The sequence below is a fragment of the Phodopus roborovskii genome, unplaced genomic scaffold, assembly GCF_943737965.1.
Source record: "Phodopus roborovskii unplaced genomic scaffold, PHOROB, whole genome shotgun sequence".
NCBI classification, from domain to species: Eukaryota; Metazoa; Chordata; class Mammalia; order Rodentia; family Cricetidae; genus Phodopus; species Phodopus roborovskii.
Window position 1 is genome coordinate 7,522,475 of NW_026126646.1, and position 23,553 is coordinate 7,546,027.

Here is a 23,553-nt window from a genome sequence, read left to right on the forward strand (position 1 = left end):
CAATGGGTGTGGTCAGTACAACAGGTTAGGGTGGGGTGGATATCTCACTACACAGAGGTCACATCCAAATGCCACTTGCCTATTTTCACCCCTGCCACCAACCTGCTCACTGCCTTATATGGCCTGTGCTCCACCTTGGTAGTTTGAGTAAGAATGGCCCCCATAAGCTCATATACTTGAATGCTTAGTCATTAGGGAGTGGCACTGTTTGAGAAGGATTGGTGTGGCCTTGTTGGAGGAAGTATGTTACTGGGGATGGGCTTTTAGGTTTCAAAAGTCCAAGCCAAAACCAGTTTCTCTTTCTTCCTGATGCCTGTAGATCCAGATGTAGAACTCTTAGATACTTCTCCAGCACCATGTCCACCTGCATGCTGCCATGTTTCCTGACATGATGATAATGGACTAAACCTCTGAAACTGTAAACAAGCCCCAATTAAACGCTTTCTCTAAAAGTTGCAGTGGCTGGGTGGTAGTGGTGCATGCCTTTTGTCCCAGCACTAGGGAGGCAAATCTCTTGAGTTTGAGGCCAGCCTGCTCTACAGAGTGAGTTCCAGGATAGCCAGGGTGACACAGAGAAACCCTGTCTTCAACAAACAAACAAACAAACAAACAAACAGAGTTGCTATGGTCATGCTGTCTTTCCATAGCAATAGAACACTGACTAGGTAGGACAGGGGGTGTTCTTCTATTAACACAGAATCAGAATAGCTTACTTTTAAAGTCACAGTTCAATGAACCACTGAGCCAGCTGCACAACCTTTTTTCTTCCTGCTCTTAGGAGAATCCTCAATACTTTGGAGAGTTCCTACTTGTGATATATTGTTTATGATCTAATAATAGAGCCACTGAAGATCAGTTTGCAAAGTCAGCCACAAATGTTAGCTATAGAAACTAGACAGTGGTGACACACACCTTTAATCCCAGGACTTGGAAGGCAGGCAGATGGCTCAGTTGAAGGCCATCCTGACCTACATAAGAGTGCAGGGTAACAGAGTTCATGCCTTTGATCCTAACACTAAGGAGGTGGAGATAGGTGTGATATGGCTGGGCAGAGAAAGCAATAAAAGGAGGAGACAGGGATTCAGAGTGTGTTGCCTCAGGATTTGTGGAGACAGGATTGTCATTTCAGTTGAGTAGAGGTAAGATCTACTAGCTTGGCTGCTTTGCTTCTCTGATCTCCATCTTGAAGCTTGAATCCCAATATCTTTCTCTGGGTCTTTTATTTATCATGCTACACCTACTTTATATCTTTTTTTGGAGGGGGGTGTCAGTGATATATATCTATATCTGTATAGATATAGATACAATTTTCTTCTCAGGGAGGGCTTTCTAGTTAGTGTTTTCCATCATGTGTATGATAAAGCCAGATAAAGGGGCTGCAGCCTACTATTCTAGCTCACATATTTCCACCAAGGCATTCTCACCCCATATGCCTGGTTTTGTTCTCAATGCAACAACTAGCTCCCTTCCCTATATTCAGATTAATACATGCACACACAGAGAGAAGCACTGTACCCTGTTGCCTAGGGATAGTGGCTTTTTAGTTAGCTTTCACACACGCTCATCCTGCTTCCAGAAGTATGCATGTCCACCACATAAGGCACCTCAGCCAAAAGGAGCCATGGATTCCCAGTTCAGGTTCTACTTTCTCCATCCAGAGACAGGAGAGCTTGAAGTCTATGCCTCATGAATCTAAGTAAGAAGCCATCAGGCTGCTGGTAAGTACAAACACGTCCCTATTTAAAGTTTTCACACTTTATTTTATGTATTTGACATAGACACATACTGGAGTTAGTAACAAGATACCATGCAGCTCCCTCCAGCTCCCACCACAGCAGGAAAAAGGTCAGGCTGCCCCCATCCCAGATCTGTCTGGTCTTTCTCCCAAGACGATTGTGTGGCACATTAAGGTCAGGAAGTGGAGAAACAGATGGTTGCTGCAGTTTAAGGCATTTTGGGCTCTACAGCCATCTCTGCTACCTCTGTATTTGCCCTTGGCTGGAAATTGGGCAGATAACTGTCACTAAGACAAGGATGTCTACCCTTACAACGGACTGACTGAGGGTTTCCCTCACATTGAACCAATATATGGTTGCTCTTGAGTTAAAACAGGAATGACAACACTTCCACATTAGAAATCAAGTAAAATCAATGCTTGAAGAATATGGTTAGAAGTCTGGCTTAGATATCCTTTGAGAGACAGATGTAACTGACTGCTCAGGCAGGTAAGCAATGGAAGTCAACCACATCCCATAGTGGCCCACTCCCTTTTAGGGGGCTCTTAAGTGGACTGGTGTTTAGGGAAAGATGGCCATGTCCAGAGTGGCTGGGTAGGTAGGTAGGGCCAGCTGAAGGTCAATCAAGACAATTTAAATGGATATTGGCTTGTTTCCAGCATCCTGGGACAGGCAGACACATTTGGGGTAAGTAAAATGATACCCCGATATTAACATTTTTTCTAAATCACAGTATTGGTACAGGGAGCACAAGGGGTCCAGGCTAGCCTGGGATGAGGCTGGCCCTCAGCACATGCAGGAGAGCAGCTTAAGTGGGGACCTATAAAGGACCAAATGGTACTTGCTCTAATGAAGGACCCCTTCAGCCCCAACAGCCCCCTCCTGCTCAGGGACACAGTTCTCGTCCAATAAAACATTAATGACACGGGAATAGGGCTTACCAGGAGACCCAAAAGACCAAAACAAACGGACAGGTAGGAACATACAGTGCAAGGGGCTGAGGCGGCATGTTACCTTAGGCAGAGGAGTGTGTCCTAAGGCTGCCTTCAAAGCCCAGGGCTCTAGGTTGCCATGGTCTACTTATGTGTCCCTCAGCACCACTTTGTTTCTGCAGCACAGCTGCCTGGACGGAAATGAGGCCAGGCCAGCAATCCTGGCCAAGGTACAGGCAAGAAAATCATATATAAAAAAAAAAGCAACAAGTTTACAAAAATAAAAAAATAATTACAGTAGGGAGGGTGGTAGCTCTGGTGGTAGCTCAGGGAGTAGGGCAGGGCCTTAGTTCTGGTTTGGTGACAGCGTCTTCCAGCAGGTGCAGCTGGCGATGGCCTACTACCACGTCCCGTAGACAGCCCACAAAACCTGTGCCATAGGCCTTGGGTAGAGCCTGTCCCACTGGCAGCTTCTGCAAGCCTCCTACAGGATAGATAGTAGATCAGCAGGCAGTGATGCCAACATATGGGGCCCACCAGCACTTGAATACCAGTGGGGTACTACAATGAACACAAATCCCCATAGCCTAAGATCTAATGAAGAAAAGGGTGCTACCCTACCCTGGCTAGCCCATCTATTATTCAGATGGGGTTGATTTGGGTATCAGCTCTAGGACAGTCTATCCCTCAGATGGTTTGAAATCCTTGGGTGTCCCCTCCCCTGGCTATCTCCAAACACTCACCCAGCCACAGGGTTCCATCTGTGTCCAGCTGTGTGGCACCCAACGGGGAAGAGCCAGTCACAGGGGCCTCATTGCCCACCTGAAGAGAACCTTCTCTCTGTTCCCTAGGGGATGGATGGGGCAAAGTTGTCAAGAGTTCCCTCCTTCCGCTAGGACCTAGCCTCCACATTTTCTGTTTCACATGCCTTGTAGATACTACACCCTGGGAATGACACTGTATGTTCTTCTGGGCCAGTGATTCATTGCCTCTCCTCTGTCTTTGTTGCTCCCTCCTTTTCTTCTCATTAACAGACCTTGAGTCAGGCTGCCAGTGACCATTAGTGACTGGGTATGACCCAGATAAGTAAGTTCAGCCACTACCTGCTGTTATTCTCAGTGGGCCCCACTGACCTGTGAGCCCTGACTCGAAGCCAGCGGTTGGTGTTAATCTTCACAGTGGAGCGCAGCACAACTGGCTGGGAACCTAAGTCATAGCTCAGCTGCAGGTGTCCATCCACAATGGCCAGAGCCACGTAGTCTGCACGTTCTGTGGCTTTGCCACTCCACAGTATTAGCCCCTGAGTGGCCTCAGTGCGCAAACTCAGTTCAAAGTGGTTGCTCTGTAGTGCCTTCTCACTGAAAGGTGAAAGGATGGGTCAAGGGCTTCCAGGAGGGGGGTAGGTAACGGGGGTAGGGTAGGTATGGGTGTTGTTATAGCACAAAAGCTTGAGCTACTACCATCGAGACCAGAAGCTGGTGATTAGACACAGGCAGCTGGATGGGCAGGGGTAGGTGGGGTGCTACACCAACAGTGAGACAAAGGAGAGAGGGAAGACATGGTCAACTAGACAAAGCTGACTGGAGAGATGGCAGATAAGAGGCAGGCACATGGCAAGGTAATGTGCTGGGTCTCTCGGGTGCTGCCATGTGCTTACCTGAAAAGGGCCCCGGAATCCAGAGTTTCAGGGCTTAGAAGCAGGAAGAGAGGGAAGCAGTAAGCAGGAGACAAGACAGGCTGAATGTAGGCCAAAATCCCCTTTGTCAACATGTGCAGATGAGAGGAAGAGCAAGCATAACTCCAGGGTATCAAGGGCCCTTCCCACAAAGGGCTTTGGCAGTGACATTTATGTAATACATATGTTGGGTACATGCCCTAGTGGGTAGTTCAAGGAGAAAGGCATTGGTGATATGGGATGAACACAAAGGCTCTTCTGATGACAGCAGCCATGGAGATGCCCTAGCACGTACATGACCTTGTCTGTGCATACAAACACACACACACACACAAAATATATATTTTCATATATGTATATACATCTACACATACTCACATTCACACTTTGCATGCACATATGGGCATATGTAGATATAATATATACATATATATCCACAAATCAGATACACACCCAAGTACATAACTACACACAGAAACATGTATACATGTATACACAAGCACAAAAATCACACTTGCACTGGAGCCTCAGTGGTGGGTGACGGTCCTGGGCAAGTGTATCCAAGGTAGAAAGCTGGGCCTGACAGTATACAAACAGGCCCCAGTGCCATCCTCCATCCATGATAGAAATTCCACCTTTAGTGGGGTTCAAGATTGTAATTCGAGGAGCAAAGCATGGATATGAGTGAGTGCCAATGTATGAGTAGAGCCAAGGGCCTACTTACGGTGGGATCTCATTGGTCAGCTCGCTTGCAAACAAAGAGACAGAGATAGTGAGAATGAAGGGGGTAGGGTAGATTCTAGGCCTTCCCTCCTGGCCAGAGCTGAGAGGGATATGGAGAATCTAACACCTCTACCCTGAATGGCATGCACAGACAGGACCAGACAAGACAGCTGAGGGTGGAGGGAGCATGGGGCTCCTGACTGCATGTTACCTCTCAATCACGGCATTGAGGTATTCGATGTAGGTCCGCCCATCAAAGGCCAGTGTTTCTAGGTCCCCCACTGACTTCTCAACTAGCCCTGGGAGACAGATGGGATGAAATGGGCCTCAGGTGAGAACTCCAGGCCATGTCAAGTCTCAGCCCCTGGCTGCCAGTGCTCACCCTTCTCGCAGTGCACCCCAGAGAAGCCCCCGGGACACAGGCATTCATAAGTTGCTTCTCTCGGGACACATGAACCCCCATTAAGGCAGGGGTTGCCTGAGGCCTGGGTACAAGGGTGGTCTGCAAAAGGTGAGACGTCCACTGCCCGCAATACATGCTCCTGAGTCAGCAGCTGGTGGCCACTTAGCGACACCTGAAGAGGAGAGAGCAGGGAGTGCCTGTATCATATCTGCTACATTCTCTGATGAGACAGCCATCACCTGGGACAGAATCCATATATACAGTGGCCCTTCTCCATCCCACTGTGGAGAACCCGGGCTAGTAGCCGCCCCCATACCAGCTGGATGGCACCATCAAAGCCAGAGGACACTGCAGCTCCCCGGGCCAGCTTGCTGAAGTCAGGTGCTCCTCCAACATAGAGGGGCTCCTTGAGGTTGAGCATGGTGTGAGGCACCTATAGGAGGCATGGGGTAAAAGGTCATGTATGATCCAAGGTCATGTATGATCCACCCAAGTCCCAGGTCAATATGCCCAATTGCTTGATGTCCCACATCCACCCCTCACTATCTAGGAGGCAGGATTAATAACACAGAAATGAAAGACATGGACCTTAGTGGGAAAAGGCTACTCTAGGAATGGGTACAAGAGATGATGGGTTGGGTAAGAAGCCAACAGTACCTTGCGGGATTTCTGACATCCGGAGAGCAGGTAGGGGAGTTGCAGAGCAAGAGCCAGAGAGCAGTGGGGGCAGAAAGGAGACAGACGGAGGCACAGGGCAGACAGAGAAAACAGTTATGTGAGAGGTGGCTATTGGGGGCTATGAGGCCCCCAGGGAGGAGGAAGGGAAGTGGTGGGAATAGGGTGTGGGAGGTCTGGACCTTCCTCAAGCCCTGAACACTCACCGGAGACTCCCCTAGCACACGGGGTCCATCACCCACTCGAAGGGCACCCTTGCGGCCATTTCGTTCCAGGGATACTCTGATCCAGGTACCCAGGGCTATAGGTTCCTTGCTCCTGCAAAAAAAGTATGAATAGGCTCTGGGCTCTGTTCACCCAGGGGCCAGGTCATATATCCCTGGTACATACACTGACATCCCAAAATCAGGTAGTATTTTTAGGTCTGCAGTGTGATCTGTGCAAATGGTCCGGGGACAACCCTAGCTAACGCCCAGTCTAGTTCCCAATATGCTCACCTGATGACTGCAGCCCCCTTGCCAAGGTCATAGCGGAACTCCAGGTGCTGGTTATGCAGGGCCAGGGACACAAAGTCCCCCTTGCCATCTGTCTTTTGCCCATTGTAGAGGAGTAAGCCACTGGCCCCACGAGCCAAGAACACCATCTCCAGTGCCATCTTCTCCCTGGGGTCATGCGGGGGTTGTGGGAGTGTATCACTGTCTCATCATCAGGCTGGCTCCCTTCCCTTAATCCTCCTGTCCTACTAACCCCAGGTCTCTCTCGAAGGTGTGCAAGCCTTTTAGTTCCAGGTAGGAGAAGCCACTAAAGTCAGCCAGGAAGGGCCGGGAGCCAGCACCAGTCTCCAGGACTATAAAGAGCCAAACAGATGTCAAACAGGATTGCAGGCCCTGGTTTCCCTCCTACAGTGTCTAAATGATCAAATACAACCCTAACCAGATGGTACAACAGACCCCAAACCAACCCAAAAATTTGACTGTAACCACTCATCATTCCCCAGCATCTCTTTGACCTTACCTGTCTGGCAAAAAGCACCTCCTCGTCCCAGAGGGCACTCACACTTGACCCCACCCCTGGAAAGCACACGGCAGGGGGCTGCCCCGTGGCAGGGGTTTGGCTGGCAGGGGCTCTTTTCATCTGCACAAGTTGGGCCTGAGGGGAGATGGGGTAGGGGTTCCAGGGAAACATGAAGACTCTTCCCATAACACCTAGACACCATCCCAGGCACCAGGCTAGTTCTCACCAAAGCGGCCAGGTGGGCATTGACAGAAGAACATGCCAGCCTCCAATGCCTGGCACGGGGCCCCACCATGGCAGGGGCTAGGCAAGCAGGGGTGGTCTCCACATTTTTCCACGCCAGAGCTTAGGACCACAGCCTCCTGCCAGTTGCTAAGCTCCAACTGCTGGTTGTTGATGTCCAGCATACGAATGCATCCTTTCAGGCCGATGCCCACAGAGGTCCGATCAAGCACCCTGACATCAGGAAGGGTCAGAATCAGAGGCATCATCTCACAACCAGCTGTATTTTAACATGCTCCATATACTAGGGCTAGGGATCAGGGGTACCCCTATGCCTACTCTCCTTATTGTGTTCACAGGGTGGCCAGTTCCATAAACAAGACAGAATCAGAAGGTAGGGATGAGGGTCAAGGGTCAGGGCTGAAGGTCAGGGATAGCCATCTTCAGAGGTTCCATCAAAGGCTTGCTACCACAGATAGCACAGCAGGAACTGGTGGAGGGTCAGAGGCTGGGTTGAGGCCAAAGTCATAACTACCATCCACACCCATACCTTTATCACCCATCAATTGTTACTCAGAGTCAAAGACCAGGAGCCCAGACAGTCCCAGCCTATTTTTGCTCACATGGCAGCCTGTTCTTCTGGGACACCACCCACAAAGAGGTTTGTGTCCAGGTTGAGGCCATCAGTGCCACTGGGACTTTCACCCACAACAGGAGCCTCGCCATCCACAGAAAGTGTCCCATGCCGCCAATGCCGTGACAATTCTAGGCGGTGCCATCGTCCTGGTTCCACTGGCACTGAGCTGGTAAGTACTGCTGGCCCTGAGCCTGTGTCAAACCTGGACATGAGAGCAGGTGCTTAGGATGTTGGTCTAGGCTTACCACAAGCCTGGCCTATGTCATCTCACCCAAGACTTCACCCCCTATAGATCAGGTCTGGATTGATCTCTGCCACTGTACAGTCCATCTGACCTACAGAAGCCATGCCTATCCACCATGCCCACCTGAACTGTACATGCCCATCCAGCAGAGCCAGAGCTAGGAAGTCCTTGCCATGTGCATTGCCATTGTAGAGTAACAATCCCTTAGTCTCCAGTGCCCGGAATTCCAGTGCCAAACGTAGTGTGTGGTAAGCTCGGAGGGTGGGGAAGGCCAAGAAGGAGTGGCCTTTGAAAGCTGGCACAGAGGGGAATTGTACTGCAGGGAACAGATAGAGCTAAGTTACAGGAGTGCCCGAGACTCTGCTTCACCCTCTGGCCATATCCCCGAGCCCTCTGGCATCGAGTAATCTTACCCTCCTCACAGACAGTGCCACCCCTGCCTGCGGTGCAACTGCACGTGAAGCCCTTGCCGGAATCCTGGTCCTGGCAGGTGCCTCCATGGAGGCAAGGCTGGGAATCACAGGACTTCGGGGGTTGTTGAGGGCCTGGGGTCTGATGATGGTCAGTGCTGGGGGCAGTTGTAGGTGGCCGTCGTGTAGTTAGTGGTGCTGTGGTTCTGCCAATAGGCCAGCTAGTGTGACTGGGGTAGACTCGTGGGGTGACAGCAGAGGCAAGCAGTCGGCTCACAGTGGTGGCTCTGGCTGTGGCAGCTCCCGTAAAGAAAGTGGGGAACCAGTCTGCAGGGAAAGATAAGTGTTAAATAGGTATGAAGGGCACGAAGCATGAAAAGTATTGTTGAGGTATGGAGGCTGGAGGGGAGGTCAAGCAAGATGAGGTCTAACTTTGCACTCACCAAAGTCCAAGAATCGCACATGCTCCTGCAGAGGCCTTCTCACTGCCAAGGCCCATGGCCTGGATACCTGGATCTGTCGGAGCAAGGCCCGGCCTACATCTGGTGCCTGGAAGGTTGTGGCTAAGGAGAGAGAGAGAGGGTCCTGAACATGATCTTGCTCCATGTAGTCCATACCCATCATCTCCCATGAGGAGAACAGGAGCTTACTAGGGTCAAAGTGAACATCCACAACAGCACGGACTAATTTGCCAGGCCCCAGGTCCCGTAGGTGGACACTCCAGAAGTCCTTCTTGACGTCTGAATTCCGGAATAGGTCGTCCAGCTGTGGGTAAGTAATGGGTGAGGGCAGTAGATACTGTCTAAAACAGTTAAGATTGTTCACTTGAGCCAGTCATCTAGGTCTGTACTAAATGGACACCCCACAAACCCTCATACCGTGCTTTCAATGCTCCTTGCAGTCTCCCCAAACAACTCTGACTTGGGGTCAGCCATCTCAGGTGTGTAGAACAGCTCCTGTCCCTCGACCCCCTCAAGCTCCAGCACTCCCTGGAATGCCTTGGTAGCTGTGGGGGAGGGGCAGTGAGGCCCTGCCAATACCATCTAGCCTCCTAGGCAGCCACAGAAGCAAGCTCTACAGCAAGCCATGTGGGGTGCAGAGCAGGGATGTTAGTCAGATGATCATGGGGTTAGTGAGTGGGGACCCCAGGGAGGGCTGGTGTCAGTTACCAGGCAATTCCTAGGAGCAGGTGCCCCAAGCTGGCTTGCAAGGAGAAAGATGGGTTAGGTATAAGGTCCTTGGCACAAATGCATACTCAGTGGCTGAGACCAGAGTGCATGTGTGTGCCAAATCTCCAAACCCCCACACACTCAAGTGCTGGGGCCAGAATACTATAACCTTATACCGACCTGCTGCCACAAGATGAAGACAGTACTCCTGGTATGTTTATGCTGTTCCTCAAGCTCACCCCCTTCCCTGTTGTCCACTTACCAGGACAGTTGGAGCCTTCTGAGTCCAGTGAGGGTGTCTTGCCATCTGAACAGCAGCCCAAAGGTGAGTTGTAGCAGGAAGCCCTCTCAATGGGTGGCCCATGGGTCACCACAATGCTGCCCACAGAGGGCTCGAGTCCTGGGGAAATGTAGTCTAAGCATAGCCCTGGGTAGGAGCCACTTGTGGGCTCTATCCCCACATCACCCTCAGACCTGCCCACATGCCCATGAGGCCCTGCTCACCCCCAGACCCGCCCCCACTGGCCTCCTCATCTCCGCTCAGCTCCTCATCGCCACTCCCATTGGTGCTGCCAGATTCGCTGAAAACCGATGTGGCGAGACTGGTTACATCAGTGGGCGCCGTTGGAGGCATAGTCAACACAGGCCATGCAGTGCTCCTGGGGATGCTGACTGTGGTCTGAGGTCGTGATGTGGGTAGCGGGGTAGGCCAACCACGGGTGGTACTACTGGGAGCCAGAGGAAGGCCACTGTGAGGGGATGGCAATGCCTTGCTCAGGACATGCCTTGGGGTGGTCAGAGATGCAGGTGCTGGGGAAGTTCCAGGAGCAACCATCTCTGCAAAAAGAGGGATGTTAGGGGCTGGAGCCTAGACAGGGTCAAGTTCTTCTGGTTTGTTCTAGGTAGTTGTTCAAAGTCCTTACCCTGGCATGGGCCAAGACTCTGAATGGAGATGTCCAGACCCTGACGACAAGCAATAGTCTTTAGCTGGCATTCATTGCCATATGTGACACCATCTGATCCACAGACCTGGAGTACAGGGAAAGAATGCTTAGAAAAAGCCTCCTCACCCCCATCACTCTCCACATATTCCACTCCTTACCTTGGTAGAGTTAGCCTCTGGACATGTGAGGGTTGGGCAGACACAGCGGGCAAATCCGGCCTCCTCTACGCAAGAGGCACCAAACTCACAGTGTATCTCCACACAAGTCACAGGTGTCATGGAATCTGGAGTAGGTATAAAAGATCCCTTCCAACTCAAGTACTCCCACCCTCAACACAGGGAGTCTTGGGGTCAGCACTAGTCCCTGCCCTCACCTGCTTCACAGCCAGTTTGGCCCAGGGTTTGACCGTCTGGACACTGTCCACACTTGGGACCAGCCACACCTGGCCTACAGGAACACAGCCCAGTCATCTGCTCACAGTCATCTCTCACGGCACCCCGAGGGTCACAGCTGCAGGCTAGGGGGGTGGGAGGAAAAATCTATAGTTTGGGTAAGCTCCCCACTGCCCAAGAGCCCTACCAGGTATTGGTCAGGCCAAGACATGAGCAGTGGACAGACAGGAGTGCTTGGAGCTCTGTTACTCACGAGTACAACCACTACGGCCATCAGTGACAATGCCACGGAAGTTCCAGAAGCCAGGCTCACAGCGATCACACTTGAGGCCTCCCACACCTGGTCGGCAGGAACATTGGCCTGTGGCTGGGTCACAGGTGCCACTGTAGGAGCCATGTGGGTTGCAATGGCAGGTACCTACAAGAGGAGAAAGCACTGGTCACAGAAGCTATACATCCCTATCAGAACATGGTCAGGGCTGGGGTCAGGTACTCACTTGGACAGCCAGCGAAGCCTACACCCTGGGCAGCAGTGACATTGTCTTGGCAGCAGCCATAGGGGGTTTGGGCACAGTGTGGGAGGGCCATAGGTAGCAGTGGAGCCAAGGTAGGGCCTGAGGAGAGGTGCACAGGAGTTCAGATTTGATGTAACATTGTTTGATGATTGTTTATCTTAAACCCAATTATTCTGTCTTAGCAATTCTGGCCATATGACTCATCCCTCTTGACATTAATTCCTACTCAGAACTAAAAATTTGGGGCTGTCATATGTGAAATCAGCATATCACATATAAAGACACATAGTAAATGTGTCTGCGTCCATGTATAAACATAAGAATCAGCACAGCCTCTCTCCTTCCTTCCTTCCTTCCTTCCTTCCTTCCTTCCTTCCTTCCTTCCTTCCTTCCTTCCTTCCTTTATTTTGAAGCAGGGTTTCTCTTTGTAGCCCTGGCTGTCTTAGAACTTGCTCTGTAGGCTGGCCTCGAACTCAGAAATCTGTCTGCCTCTGAGATTAAAGACATGAGCCACTAATCCCAGCCTGTCATCAATTTCTTTTCTTTCTTTCTTTATTTTTTTTTTCCCTTTTCGGGTTTTTCAAGACAGGTTTTCTCTGTGTAACAACAGCCCTAGCTATCTGGAACTAGTTCTGTAGACCAGGTTGGCCTTGAACTCTCAAAGATCCACCTGCATCTGCCTCCCAAGTGCTGTGATTAAAGCATGCACCACCACCACCTGGCCATCAATTTCCTTTCTACAAGAGCAAAAGTACCTAGTGGGTTCCCCTCTTGTTCCCTGTGGCCTCCATTTGGAAAGCCAGTGCTTCTCGGGAGGCAGAGGCAGGCGGATCTATGAGTTCAAGGCCAGCCTGGTCTACACAGAGCAAGTTCCAGGACTGGCTCCTTTCACCCCAGGACCCAAGGGGGCAGGAAGCAGGCAGAGCTATGAATTTAAGACCAGCCTGGTTTACATAGCTAGTTCCAGAACAACTAGGGCTATGTAGAAAGACTGCCTCAAATAAAAAAAGAAAACCAAAATAAAATAAAAAAACAAAAGACTATCAACAAAAATAATAAAAGTTACAGTCGCATGTATATATGCCCATAGCCTTATGTCTCTGTCATGCATCACAGTACATGCACAAACAGGAAAACAGAAGCACAATGCGTAGAACAAACCACCACATGTTTTGTGCAGCCACTTACCACGGCAGGCTCCCTGAGCAGCAACATACAGTTCCTGCTGTGATTCACACCGGGCCTTCTTCAGGTCACACTCAGTGTTATAGGTGATTCCATCTGAGCCACACACCTGGAGGGATGGGGTCAATGTGAGCAGCCTTGAGCCCCTCCTCAGGGCACCCACCCTGGAGCCATGGGAAACTGTAGTACTTACTGGGCTTCTAAGGACACTCTGGCAGCTGAAGTCACAGACACATGGCCCATCCTCTGAGTCTTCATCCCAGACACCACCATGCTGCCGGCATAGCTCCTGCTCACACTCATTATCTTGGCCAGAACCAGAGCCCCCTGAGCCACACTCAGCTGCAGGAAAAGAGAACAGTCATCTGTAAAGTCTCCATCAGAGACTGAAGTCTAGGGGTTCACACAAGTTACCTGAGCTTACCCTGCTCACATGGCCCTGCACGGACCTCCTCAATTTGTACCTGCTGCTGACAGGCAGCTTCTCGTAGCTCACAGGCACTGAGGTAGGTGACACCGTCACTGCCACACACAGGGCCAGGTGGGGGATGCTCACAACGGGGACATACACACTGTCCAGCTGAGCACACAGCCCCAAAGGCACAAACTGTGTCTCCACAGGTCTCTACAGGAGATGATAAGAAGCATAAATAAGTGTGATTCCCTGATTGCAGGAATCATGGAAGCCTATCCCTCTTGCCCCACTCACGGCAGTGTCCAGTTGAGGCCACATGTAGGCTGATCTGGTGTGTACAGGCGTGGACATGCAGCTCGCATTCACTAGCATATGTGCGTCCATCAGAACCACATACAGGCTGGGCTGAGGCCACACATTCAGTGGGGCACACACAGCGTCCAGTCTCCATCTCACACAGGGATCCGAAACGGCACTGCCCACATCGGTCTGGGGAAGAAGCTCTATCACCATGTTGATCCAAGCCTCCTCCCAACCCAATCGACTTGCCCACAACTGACCACAGGGTCCTCTGTGGGCCACCCGGATTTCCCGCTTGAGAGCACAGGCCATGGATTCCAGTTCGCACACGCTGCCGTAAGTGACGTCATCGTTGCCGCACACAGGATCATAGATACCCGAGCACACCTGCTGGCACTCGCACACAGCCTCCCCATTCTTCACTGTGCATATTGCCCCAAATGCACACTGCACTCCACGGCATGGGGATGGGGTCTGGTCTGGGGAGGATGTGGTACTCAGTCCACATTCTCCTCCAAATGTGGACAAAGCCCAATCCCACGCAATAGCCCCTCTTCAGGGTGGGAATGGTAGAGGAATAGCTAGATGCACAGGACACAGCAGAGAAAGGGACAGACACACAACAGAGGTGGATGGGGACATATGAGTTTCTGATTGTCCATAGCAGGTCACAGACCCTGGACCACCAGCAGCCAAGCCCTGGGGTATCATGCACATGGAGGTTGAAACTTTTCCCCCAAGAATGGGAAAACCCTGTACCCTACAATCACAGACTATACAGGGAAGAGGGTGTCTGTCAACTTGCTCTGAGGACCAGAAGGCCAGGCAGTAGCAAGCCACTCCCCCAAGCCGCGCTGGGGGCAGACCTCGGGCTGTGGGCTCCTGGCGGGCAGGCGCGTCACCTCATCCTGCCAGCAGATCAGGCTGGAAGACACAAGAGTCGGAGCCGAGAGGGAAGGAAGGACCAAGAAGAGACAGATGCAGAAAGAAAAATGGACAGAGAACTGACCAAGACAGACAGCAGAGTCAGGCAGGGCCATAGAGGCCCACAGCCCCAAAGGGACCTTCTGGCCACTGCCCAATTTCCTCCACCCTCTCCACTGGTCCCTCAAATCCCAAATTATAATCTACCTCTAAGAGGCATGGGACTGCACTGTTTTCCTAGAACAAGGAATCTCCAGTACCACATCCATTCCTGCCCGTACAAGTAGTCTATGTCCCCTGTAGTACAGACACTAGTGGCGATGGACCAGAGGACCTGCTGGTGTAGCAAGGCCAAGTGCACGCTGCCTTTGTCCCATCTCCTAGGTTCCCCAGTATCCCTCCTCACAGCCTCCACATACCAGCACCCTCCCCAAGTGACCCCAGCCCAGGAGCCCAGGAGGTACATGACAAGGAATGGAAATGGTGTATGATAGGGACAAGAAATGGTGCAAGATCAGCTATTCCCAGCTGGATCGCAAGTTGCTCACCACACGGGCCCTGGTGCTTGGGGGGAATAGCATGCTGTTGCCGACACTCAGCCTGTTGGCGCCAACAGTCATTGTCATATGTGTGCCCATTCTGAGCACACACAGGCCTGTAAGCCCCATCACAGATGACACGATCACAGGAGCAGTGGGGACGGCCCCGGCGGGACAGACATACAGAGTTGAACTGGCAGGTCTCCGGGCACTGGTCTGGGAACAGGAAAGGGGATCAGATAGGCCAGAGTATCACCCCAACTGTCAACCATGTACAGAGTACTCATGGGCACCTGACATGGTGAGTACAGACATGAGGTATACAGGAGTGGGGCCTAATGAGCCACAGTGGCAGGGCTGGATCAGTCCTCTGGGAGCACCAACCTCGAGGCTGGCACTGGCCAGAGCGTAATTTCTGGAGAAGCAGGCCACGGGTTGCACCAATATGGCCCATGACACAGTCATTTTCATACGTGACCCCATCATCTCCACAGACAGGTGCATGTTTGGCAGGGCAGGTCTCTGGCCGCAGAAGCATCTCTGGGTGTCGTGTGCGTGGGTTCACCCGGCAGATGTGATTCGGGTCTGAAATGCTGCCCTGGCAGGGGTCTAGGGTCCGAGGATAGAAATTAGGAGCTGTCACCAGTGAGCATAGAAGAGTCATGTATGTGAGAAGCAATGTATATTGCTTTGCTTACCACAAGGGCCATCAAACTTCTTGAAGACATGCTCCTGGTGGGTACAGGCATGACGCAGCAGCTGGCACTCACTAGGGTAGTCAATACCATCACTGCCACACACAGGGCCATCAGTGGCCCCAAAGCAGGCAGTAGGACACAGGCATGAGGCAGTTTGTCCATCGGCTGAGGGTACACAGGTGCTACCGAAACTGCAGGTCACATTGACACAGGGATCCCGGGACCCTGTGGGTGTACAGGTGAAGTCACGCTGGTTTTCCACTACCCACCGCCACCCCCGCAGCCCACACTCACTTACCACATGGTCCTTGGCGAAGTAGGCGGATGCGCCGCTGCTGGTTGCACTGTGCACGCTGTAGCTCACACTCATTGCTGTAGGTAGAGGCATCCGAACCACACACAGGAGCCACCGTAGCAGGGCAGGCATTCTTCTTGCACACACAGGAGGCCTGGCCTGGTTCCTCAACACTGGGTTCACACACAGCACCAAAGCCACATAACATTCCCCTGCATACTGAGTTTAGACCAGAGGAAGGGTATTAAAGAGATGGCTGGCCAGGAATAGTCCTAATATCACTTTCTTTTGTGCCCAAATCTCATGGAAAGATTCATATTTATAAGTATTCGCATGACTAACTAAGCTCACCCCAAACACATAAGCACCTACATTCTACAACTGTCAGACAGCAATGCACATGCTCAACCCTACCCTAAGGGAAACCTTCTCTTAGGGTGAGGAGATTGAGAGGTATGAATGAAGGAAGCCAGCAGTGAGTGTTACATCTGTCTGTTTTTACTCCACAAAACTCAGGATAACCTCATCTTAGGTTTCTTTCTTGGGGGTCACTTCTGTATCCACCTGATTCCTGCTACCTCTCAGTAAGGACCATCTCCACAACCTTCTGAGGACCCCCAACTTCTATCACTTTCCTCCAGGCCTGATGGGCACTATGTACTACTGGGAGTCTGGAATCTTGTTTCACATGTACCCTTTCCATCTTCCACTGCTCCCTCCCCCACCGCCTCTCTAGTAGCCCCTCTCACCTCCCAGAAGTACAGTATCCTGCCCTGACCCAACCTCTTTTCTCTCTCAAACTCTTCTCTGTTTACTCCCTCAGTTTCCAAAGTCCCCATAGTCAGCTTCTCCTATTTATAATCCTATACTATTTCCCACTCAGAACCAAGTTAGCAGTGGCTCTGGAATCACACAGGTACCCCCTTTTGTCTTTCTTCAGAAAACGTCCTCCTTCAAGTCCTGAGTCTTGTCCTGTATTCAGCCACACACACACCCATTCATGCAAGAGATTTCTGACATTGTTGTCTCAGGGTTGCAAAATGTCCAGTTCACACATTGTTGCTGAACCTCTACAGCAGCCTATGAAGCTGGCTTAGGCGAAGGGGCTGGTGTTCACCAAGCTCACAAGTAAAGTAACTACTGATATATTCAAGGTTCAGATACCCATTGGAGAAGCCTTCCTAAGCACAGCATTGGGACTGAACCCTCTGAGAAGATGACCATGAGCTTGGTAGGCCTCTTAAGGGCCACAGCTATCTAGATCTACTAAGTGTTTAATTGGGTATAATTATCATTACCTCACATCATGCTCAGAAATGAACCAGAATCAGTGTTGGATATCTCATAGGAGGACAGGGTGCATTAGGGGCTAAAGCCAGCCACAGCCACAGCAATGGCCTGCCCAGCCTCCCTTGTTTGTTTGGGTAGCTTTGCCTCCACCAGAGAAGAGTGAAATTATAGGAACCTCTACCTGCCTTCCCTATGACCTGCTTGTGTTTGTGTTTACCCTCCTCAGCTCTTTGAGCCATGTGTTCCCATACTGTGCCTTGGTACCCCCTTCCCTTTCTATAAATGGGGACAGTAAGGACTTATCAGAGTTATAGATTTGCCAATGTCTGCAAAACTTAAGAGAAAAGGCCCCTGGACAAGTACTGGGAAAAGCTTACAATAGGATTGTTAGTACCGATAACCTTCCCTGTCTTGTCTCAAAATAAACATTTATGATGTCCACCAGTGGTCTCTTTTCATGCCTAATAACACCTCTCCCACTTAGCATTCTCTCTCCCTGTTGTACTATCCTCACATTTGGCTTTTTCTTACTCAAGCCCCCCAAAGGTCTCATACCAAATTCAATAAGTACTTTCTCAGGAAGAGTTGATGATTGCTAGCTACTGACCAAGGTGTCCCCTAGGTTCAGTCTCTGGGTCTGTGCCTGGCACCCAGTTCCTTGGCTGACTGATAGTGTCTGTACTTCTTGGGTCTCTCTATTTGATTACTTGGCCTAGCCAATTTTCCCCAGGTCTCAAATCCACAGCCAAAGGCAGGTATTCATTCCTTCACCAACCAAGACCCACACATAGCTCTACAATTATAAGAGTCTGTCTCAACAAAACAACAATAAGAAAGAAGAATGATCCTTTAAACCATGGTGATACCCATTTTATTAAAATTTATGTGCATTGTGTATCCCTTCCCCATAGGACCAAGAGATCACAAAAGCTCAAGACAATTTTTCCCCTTCCTTCCTTCCTTCCTTCCTTCCTTCCTTCCTTTCTTTCGAGACAGGGTTTCCCCTCTATATTCCTGGCTATCCTGGAACTTGCTCTGTCTCATGCTCAGTGATCCACCTGCCTTTCCCTCTTGAGTGCTGGGATTAAAAATGCACACCACCTAATCCCAGCATTCAGAGGCAGAGGCAGGAAGACCTCTGTCTGTGAGTTGGGAGGCCAGCCTAGTCTACAGAGCAAGTTTCAGGGCAGCCAGGACTGTTATGCAGAAAAACCCTATCTCAGAAAACAAACAAAATAAATAAATAAAAAATAAAAAAGTGCACATCACCACCACACATGGCCAAGACATTTTTCTGTTTTTCCTTTTTGTTTTGCTTTGTTTTGTTTTGAGACAGGGTTTCTCTGTGAAGCCTTGGCTGTCCTGGAATGCGCTCTATAGACCAGGCTGGCCTTGAACTCGGAGATCTGCTTGTCTCTGCCTTCAGAGTGCTGGGATTAAAGGTGTGCGCCACCACTGCCCGGGTCCAAGACAAGTTTCTTAACTAAATGTTAGAACAGGCCCAATCTGAAACCACCTGCAGACAAGTATGGATGAAGTAATTACACACATGCACATTACTACAGCAAGCAGAGCTGTTTTTTGTTTGTTTTTAAGATTTATTTATTTATTATGTATACAACATTCTGCCTGCATGTATCCCCTGAAGGCCAAAATAGGGCACCAGATCTCATTATAGATGGTTGTGAGCCACCATATGGTTGCTGGGAATTGAACTCAGGACCTCTGGAAGAACAATCAGTGTTCTTAACCACTGAGCCATCTCTCCAACCCCCAAGCAGAGCTATTTTAACATCTCTGAACCTCAGGCACCACCACTGAAGTATCATCATGCAATGCGTACTTATCAAGAAAGGAAGCAGAGGTTCAGTGAGGTTTCCTGATAAAGCCATATTCCTAATAAACACCAGAATTTAACTTAGTCCCCATCTGAGCTCCTGGTCACTTCCCCACACTGCCTCTCATAAATATAGGTGGCACACCTGGGCACCTATGAGTCTACAGTCTCTAATGGATATCTGGTCCCCCAATAAGTGTCCTCCTTATTCCCTGTGGAACTTCTCCATGGCCTCCTAGCTTCCTATCCATGCAGTATTTCCATGCGATATCTACCACAGTGGTAGAGAGTATATTTAATTTCATTCCTAGTCTTTGGTAGGTTGGAGATGGAACAGATGGATGCCCATGAACCTGCTTATGTCCATTTATGTGTGGTATGAGTATTTACTTGTGTGTATGGTGGCCATGACCTGTGTCTAAAGTGTACAAAGTCAATGTTGGATATCAGTAAGGGCTCTGCATAAACAATTGTGGGGAATGCAGTGTGTATAAGGGAAAGAAGCCATCTGGGAGTTTTGGGGGTTTCAGAAGGAGCAGAAATTACCAAGAAGGAAGACCTCTTCCTCCTGAGCCTACCTTGAGTGTATGTAGGTCTCTTGCCCCTAGTCTATAAACACTCAGACCTAACCACATGCACCATACCAAAGAACACTTACCTACTAACAGCCCACCCCACTGGGAGTGATATGGTTCTTTTTTTATTAAATGTGGAGAAGTGATAATCACTTCCTCCAATTTCCCAGACCATCAGGCACCAACCCAGTCAACGATCTCTGCAACTCTAGTAACACTGAAGGTCATAGAGCATGTAGTGGTGTCCTACTGCCTTAATAATAACTTCCCAGGCAGAAGCACCTGGGGGCATAGCCTCAACTTACCACAACCCAGTCTGGGCTTGGGACTCTAAAGGGCCTTCCAGATCTCTGGGGGAGTAGCTCAAGGAAGGACACTGGTATCAGGGACCAAGACTTGGGGCCATAAAACCAGACAGAGCTCAGGGTTAGGTCAGAAGCACCTATCACTCACTATTAGCCTCTACTCCCACTACACCTCAACATTGTCCAACTAGCAGCCCTTGAGACCAAAATCCTATTGGCCAAGTTTGTCAAAAACAAACAAACAAACAAACAGAACACTTCCAGCTTGCTAACACTATAGACTCAGGGAGTAAAGGGCAATTGGCCTTTCCCCATTTGGCCATCAAAAGGTAGGAGAGACCCTGTGATATCTTATATCTGCATCAAATGCCTACTTTTGGATGTCTGGGCTTCCTATTCCCAAAGAAAGTCCCTACCTGGTTTTACACACTGCTGAGGCCCCCGGAGAGTCCTACCTTAACTCTGACTTCCCAGTATAGGACAGAAGAAGGGAGGCCCTGCCAGTGCCAGGGTACTTCTACTCTCCAGACCCAGGAAGTAACCCCAACTATCTATGTAACCCAGAAAGAGAATGTCAGGGTCTACTCTCAGAATGATGCCTACAACCTCAATCCTAGGATTCCCTAATGTCCCCATAACCCATATCCTGGTCAAAACAGAATCCATGGTTGGACATGGTGGTATGCACCTTTAATCCTAGTTCTTGAGAGGCACAGACAAGAGGACCTCTGAGTTTGAGGCCAGCCTGGTCTACATAGTGAATCCTAGGACAGCCAAGGCTGCTTATAGAGACCCTGTCTCACCTGATCCCAAACGAAAATCCCCAGAAACCATGGCTTTGCCACTCGTAAGATAACACCAGGCATATGACTTCTATAAAATTAGTCAGGAGCCCAGGCAGCATAATTGAAGGGGTAGAGGGGCACCAAGAACAGAGCTAAGAACTGTACCCCACTTGCTATAAGGAACCAGGCTGGACTAGCTGAGATACAGTCTATCCCTACTAGTCTTAGCTTTTTTTTTTTTTTTTTTTTTTTTTTTTGTAACACCTTCAGTTCCTTTTCTCTTTATCATTAGCTTAGTTACAGAAGCCTACACATTAGCAGGCCCTCTGGGAGGGCTGGCCCCAGCCTGCAATGCCATAAAAAAGGTCAGCCTGTCCCTTCCATCATTTGTTTCCTCCCCCAACCCAGGGGCAGACCTAGGCCCTCTAGCCTTCAAACAGCTGTCACAAGCTTTACTGAGCCCTCCCCCACTACCCAGCCCACTTTTCCCTTCTGTGCTTCTGTTTCCAGCCCCACCCTTTCCTGAATAGGGAAAAAGACAAAGAAAAGGAATCCCTTCACAAACAGACCATTGGTGCTCATCTAAACCTCACACAAATCCTCTGACTTCATCTCTCAACTTGTAGGTTCTACGACTGGTCCTGCTCAGGAGCACTGGCCAGCACCTAAAGGTCCCTGTGGACTCCCTGGAAAGGATCCAGGTTCCCTTGTCCAGGTTCCTACTCCAAATATACCTGGTGTACATACTACAGTCCTAATCCTGGTAGCCCTGTCCATTTTCACCCCCATTATCAGTGTGCCAACCACCTGCCCCAACCACCACCACTCACCATCAGGAGGCACAGGAGGTGCTGCTGTGAAGTGGGTTCCAGGTTTGTCTAGAAGAGAAAAAAAAGAAAAGAAAAATAGGCTCTTTGAGCAGGTATATTGCTCACTCACAACCACTCCTCAAGGCTCCAGTTTAATCAGCAAGGCTGGGAAGGTCACTGACCAAGGCAGAACACACAGGAGGTCCTGACCTTTTCTCTGCCCCTCGAACTTCACAGCCACCTGCTTTCTCTGGGTAAGTCCAGCTCTTGCCTGTTCCCAATCCCAGTACTGATGCATCCTTGCCAATTCCCACAGAGTTTTCTGCATAAGAGGCCCAGGAAATCAGTGTGACTGATTCAGTACCCAGAAGGAAAATGTGCCCCATCTAAAACAACCCCTGGATTTGATATGATCCTTTCTGCCCTGAAACCCTTGGTAACTGAGACGAAGGACTCAGTAAGCAGAACCGAGGTACACCCAGCAGCCACGTACAGTTGCTGAGGAAAAGCAGCACCGCAAAGCCCAGTGTTGAAGTAGCCAACAGGATCAAACAGATGTTGCAGGGGATCATGAAGTACCGAACCAGCAGGGAGGCACCAGGCTGCTGCCTGGATCTGTGTTCCAGTGGCAGAGGAGGCATGATACAGTTCTAGCCCACTTCCTGGGTGTGGGGCTTCTTATGGAGTGCCCTTAGGCCTCTTCGGAGCTATTCCCCCCATGCTGGGTTCCCTGGAGCAGCAGATGATAGCTGTGATCTCAAAGTTTAGCCAGTTATGGCTGGGGGAGCACCAGGCCCTCCCCAGCCCTCCAGGATCATGGTGGGAGATAAGCAGAATTCTCTCCAAGTAGAAATCCCAAATGTGAGCTTAGAAGCAGGCAAACGATGATGGAGAGCCAAGGCAACCCCTGTTGGCTACAATTCTTCCGCCCACTAGCCAGTGCTGTCCTCTGTAGCCCCTGGAGTCTGAAATGCAGGGAAGGCCCCAGAGAGCAGGGGCGCCGGTGCAGGGCCTGTCTGCTCCTGCCTAGCAGAGGCGGGAGCACGATGGCAGCAGCGGGAGGAGCAACGGCTTGGCTTTGGAGAGAGAATAAAGAATCGCGGAGGCGCCTGCCCACCTCCAGTAGCAGTGGCAGTGGCAGCGGCGGTGGCAGCAACAGCGGACGGCAGGCAGTGCAGCTCTTCTTGTTCTCGCTGGGCTGGGGCAGTGAGTGAGGGGCGAGGGAAGCCGAGAGGGCGGGGGCGGTGAGCATAGACAAAGGAAGATGTCTCTGGAGACTCTAGCGTCCACAGGGAGTCGCAGTTGGGAGCAAAGAGGCTGGGGTGGATTAAGACCAGGATGCAAGACGTACAAAAGGGACAGAGCAGCTCTGGATAGAGGGAGAAGCTTGGGGAGGGTTGGTGGTGATGCTGGTAAGAGGGCAGGGACCAAGGGAGGGGCAAGTGATAGGAGAGCAATGGGTCTGGAAATTGGAGAACAAGGGAGAAGCAAAAGTGAGCTAAGTGTTCATAGGGGAGCAGAGGTTGGGCCCAGAGAGGAGGCAATTGCCTGACCCCCACCCCGTGAATACTACTGAGGAGGCAGCCAAGTGGGAGGGTCAGCTGAGGCTGCTGTGTAGGCAGAGGCAGTCCTGCGGGAGGCCTGTAGGAAGGACTGAGTTCTGGGATCTGGTCTGCTTGTGCTTATGTATGCATTGTGCCAGTGCTTGTTGTTTCTGATCCTGCAGGCTCTGTCCTGGCATGGAGGTGGGATTCCCAAATGGCATATAAGGTGCTAGACAGTGAGGTGATGGGTTCAGAAATCACCCCCTTGTAATCACCTTTCCCCTTGTAATTGATCTTAAGCCACCCATTCACTCAACTCCCCAGCAACAAGAAAACATGCAAATAAGTCCATGCAAATAGC

The 23,553-nt window shown here is 50.6% G+C and overlaps 1 protein-coding gene across 8 annotated transcripts in view; it reads right to left on the minus strand.

Moving 5' to 3' along the window:
* Window positions 1-1,736: 1,736 nt before the first annotated feature.
* Agrn (agrin) overlaps window positions 1,737-23,553 on the minus strand; it is a 31,883-nt gene continuing 10,066 nt past the window's right edge. The window contains exons 1-38 of one of the 8 annotated variants that reach the window (XM_051173898.1): window positions 22,142-22,359; window positions 21,670-21,717; window positions 16,051-16,266; window positions 15,753-15,977; window positions 15,439-15,663; window positions 15,064-15,270; window positions 13,852-14,070; window positions 13,586-13,780; window positions 13,301-13,501; window positions 13,070-13,218; window positions 12,880-12,985; window positions 11,674-11,790; window positions 11,430-11,594; window positions 11,158-11,301; window positions 10,943-11,067; window positions 10,764-10,869; window positions 10,345-10,677; window positions 10,103-10,240; window positions 9,550-9,677; window positions 9,322-9,436; window positions 9,115-9,234; window positions 8,675-8,998; window positions 8,385-8,577; window positions 8,004-8,219; window positions 7,385-7,614; window positions 7,159-7,293; window positions 6,892-6,991; window positions 6,642-6,806; window positions 6,351-6,462; window positions 6,127-6,138; window positions 5,786-5,902; window positions 5,449-5,641; window positions 5,278-5,365; window positions 5,068-5,091; window positions 4,326-4,358; window positions 3,802-4,026; window positions 3,412-3,515; window positions 1,737-3,152 (exon numbers count right to left, since the gene is read on the minus strand). In XM_051173898.1, coding sequence (XP_051029855.1) covers window positions 2,995-3,152; window positions 3,412-3,515; window positions 3,802-4,026; window positions 4,326-4,358; window positions 5,068-5,091; window positions 5,278-5,365; window positions 5,449-5,641; window positions 5,786-5,902; window positions 6,127-6,138; window positions 6,351-6,462; window positions 6,642-6,806; window positions 6,892-6,991; window positions 7,159-7,293; window positions 7,385-7,614; window positions 8,004-8,219; window positions 8,385-8,577; window positions 8,675-8,998; window positions 9,115-9,234; window positions 9,322-9,436; window positions 9,550-9,677; window positions 10,103-10,240; window positions 10,345-10,677; window positions 10,764-10,869; window positions 10,943-11,067; window positions 11,158-11,301; window positions 11,430-11,594; window positions 11,674-11,790; window positions 12,880-12,985; window positions 13,070-13,218; window positions 13,301-13,501; window positions 13,586-13,780; window positions 13,852-14,070; window positions 15,064-15,270; window positions 15,439-15,663; window positions 15,753-15,977; window positions 16,051-16,266; window positions 21,670-21,717; window positions 22,142-22,289 — 5,859 coding nt within the window. In that variant the 5' untranslated portion in view covers window positions 22,290-22,359 and the 3' untranslated portion in view covers window positions 1,737-2,994. Of the gene's footprint in view, window positions 3,153-3,411; window positions 3,516-3,801; window positions 4,027-4,325; window positions 4,359-5,067; window positions 5,092-5,277; window positions 5,366-5,448; window positions 5,642-5,785; window positions 5,903-6,126; window positions 6,139-6,350; window positions 6,463-6,641; window positions 6,807-6,891; window positions 6,992-7,158; window positions 7,294-7,384; window positions 7,615-8,003; window positions 8,220-8,384; window positions 8,578-8,674; window positions 8,999-9,114; window positions 9,235-9,321; window positions 9,437-9,549; window positions 9,678-10,102; window positions 10,241-10,344; window positions 10,678-10,763; window positions 10,870-10,942; window positions 11,068-11,157; window positions 11,302-11,429; window positions 11,595-11,673; window positions 11,791-12,879; window positions 12,986-13,069; window positions 13,219-13,300; window positions 13,502-13,585; window positions 13,781-13,851; window positions 14,071-15,063; window positions 15,271-15,438; window positions 15,664-15,752; window positions 15,978-16,050; window positions 16,267-21,669; window positions 21,718-22,141; window positions 22,360-23,553 lie in introns of those variants that run through there. The other 7 variants (XM_051173891.1, XM_051173897.1, XM_051173892.1 and 4 more) reach the window with 7 other exon arrangements.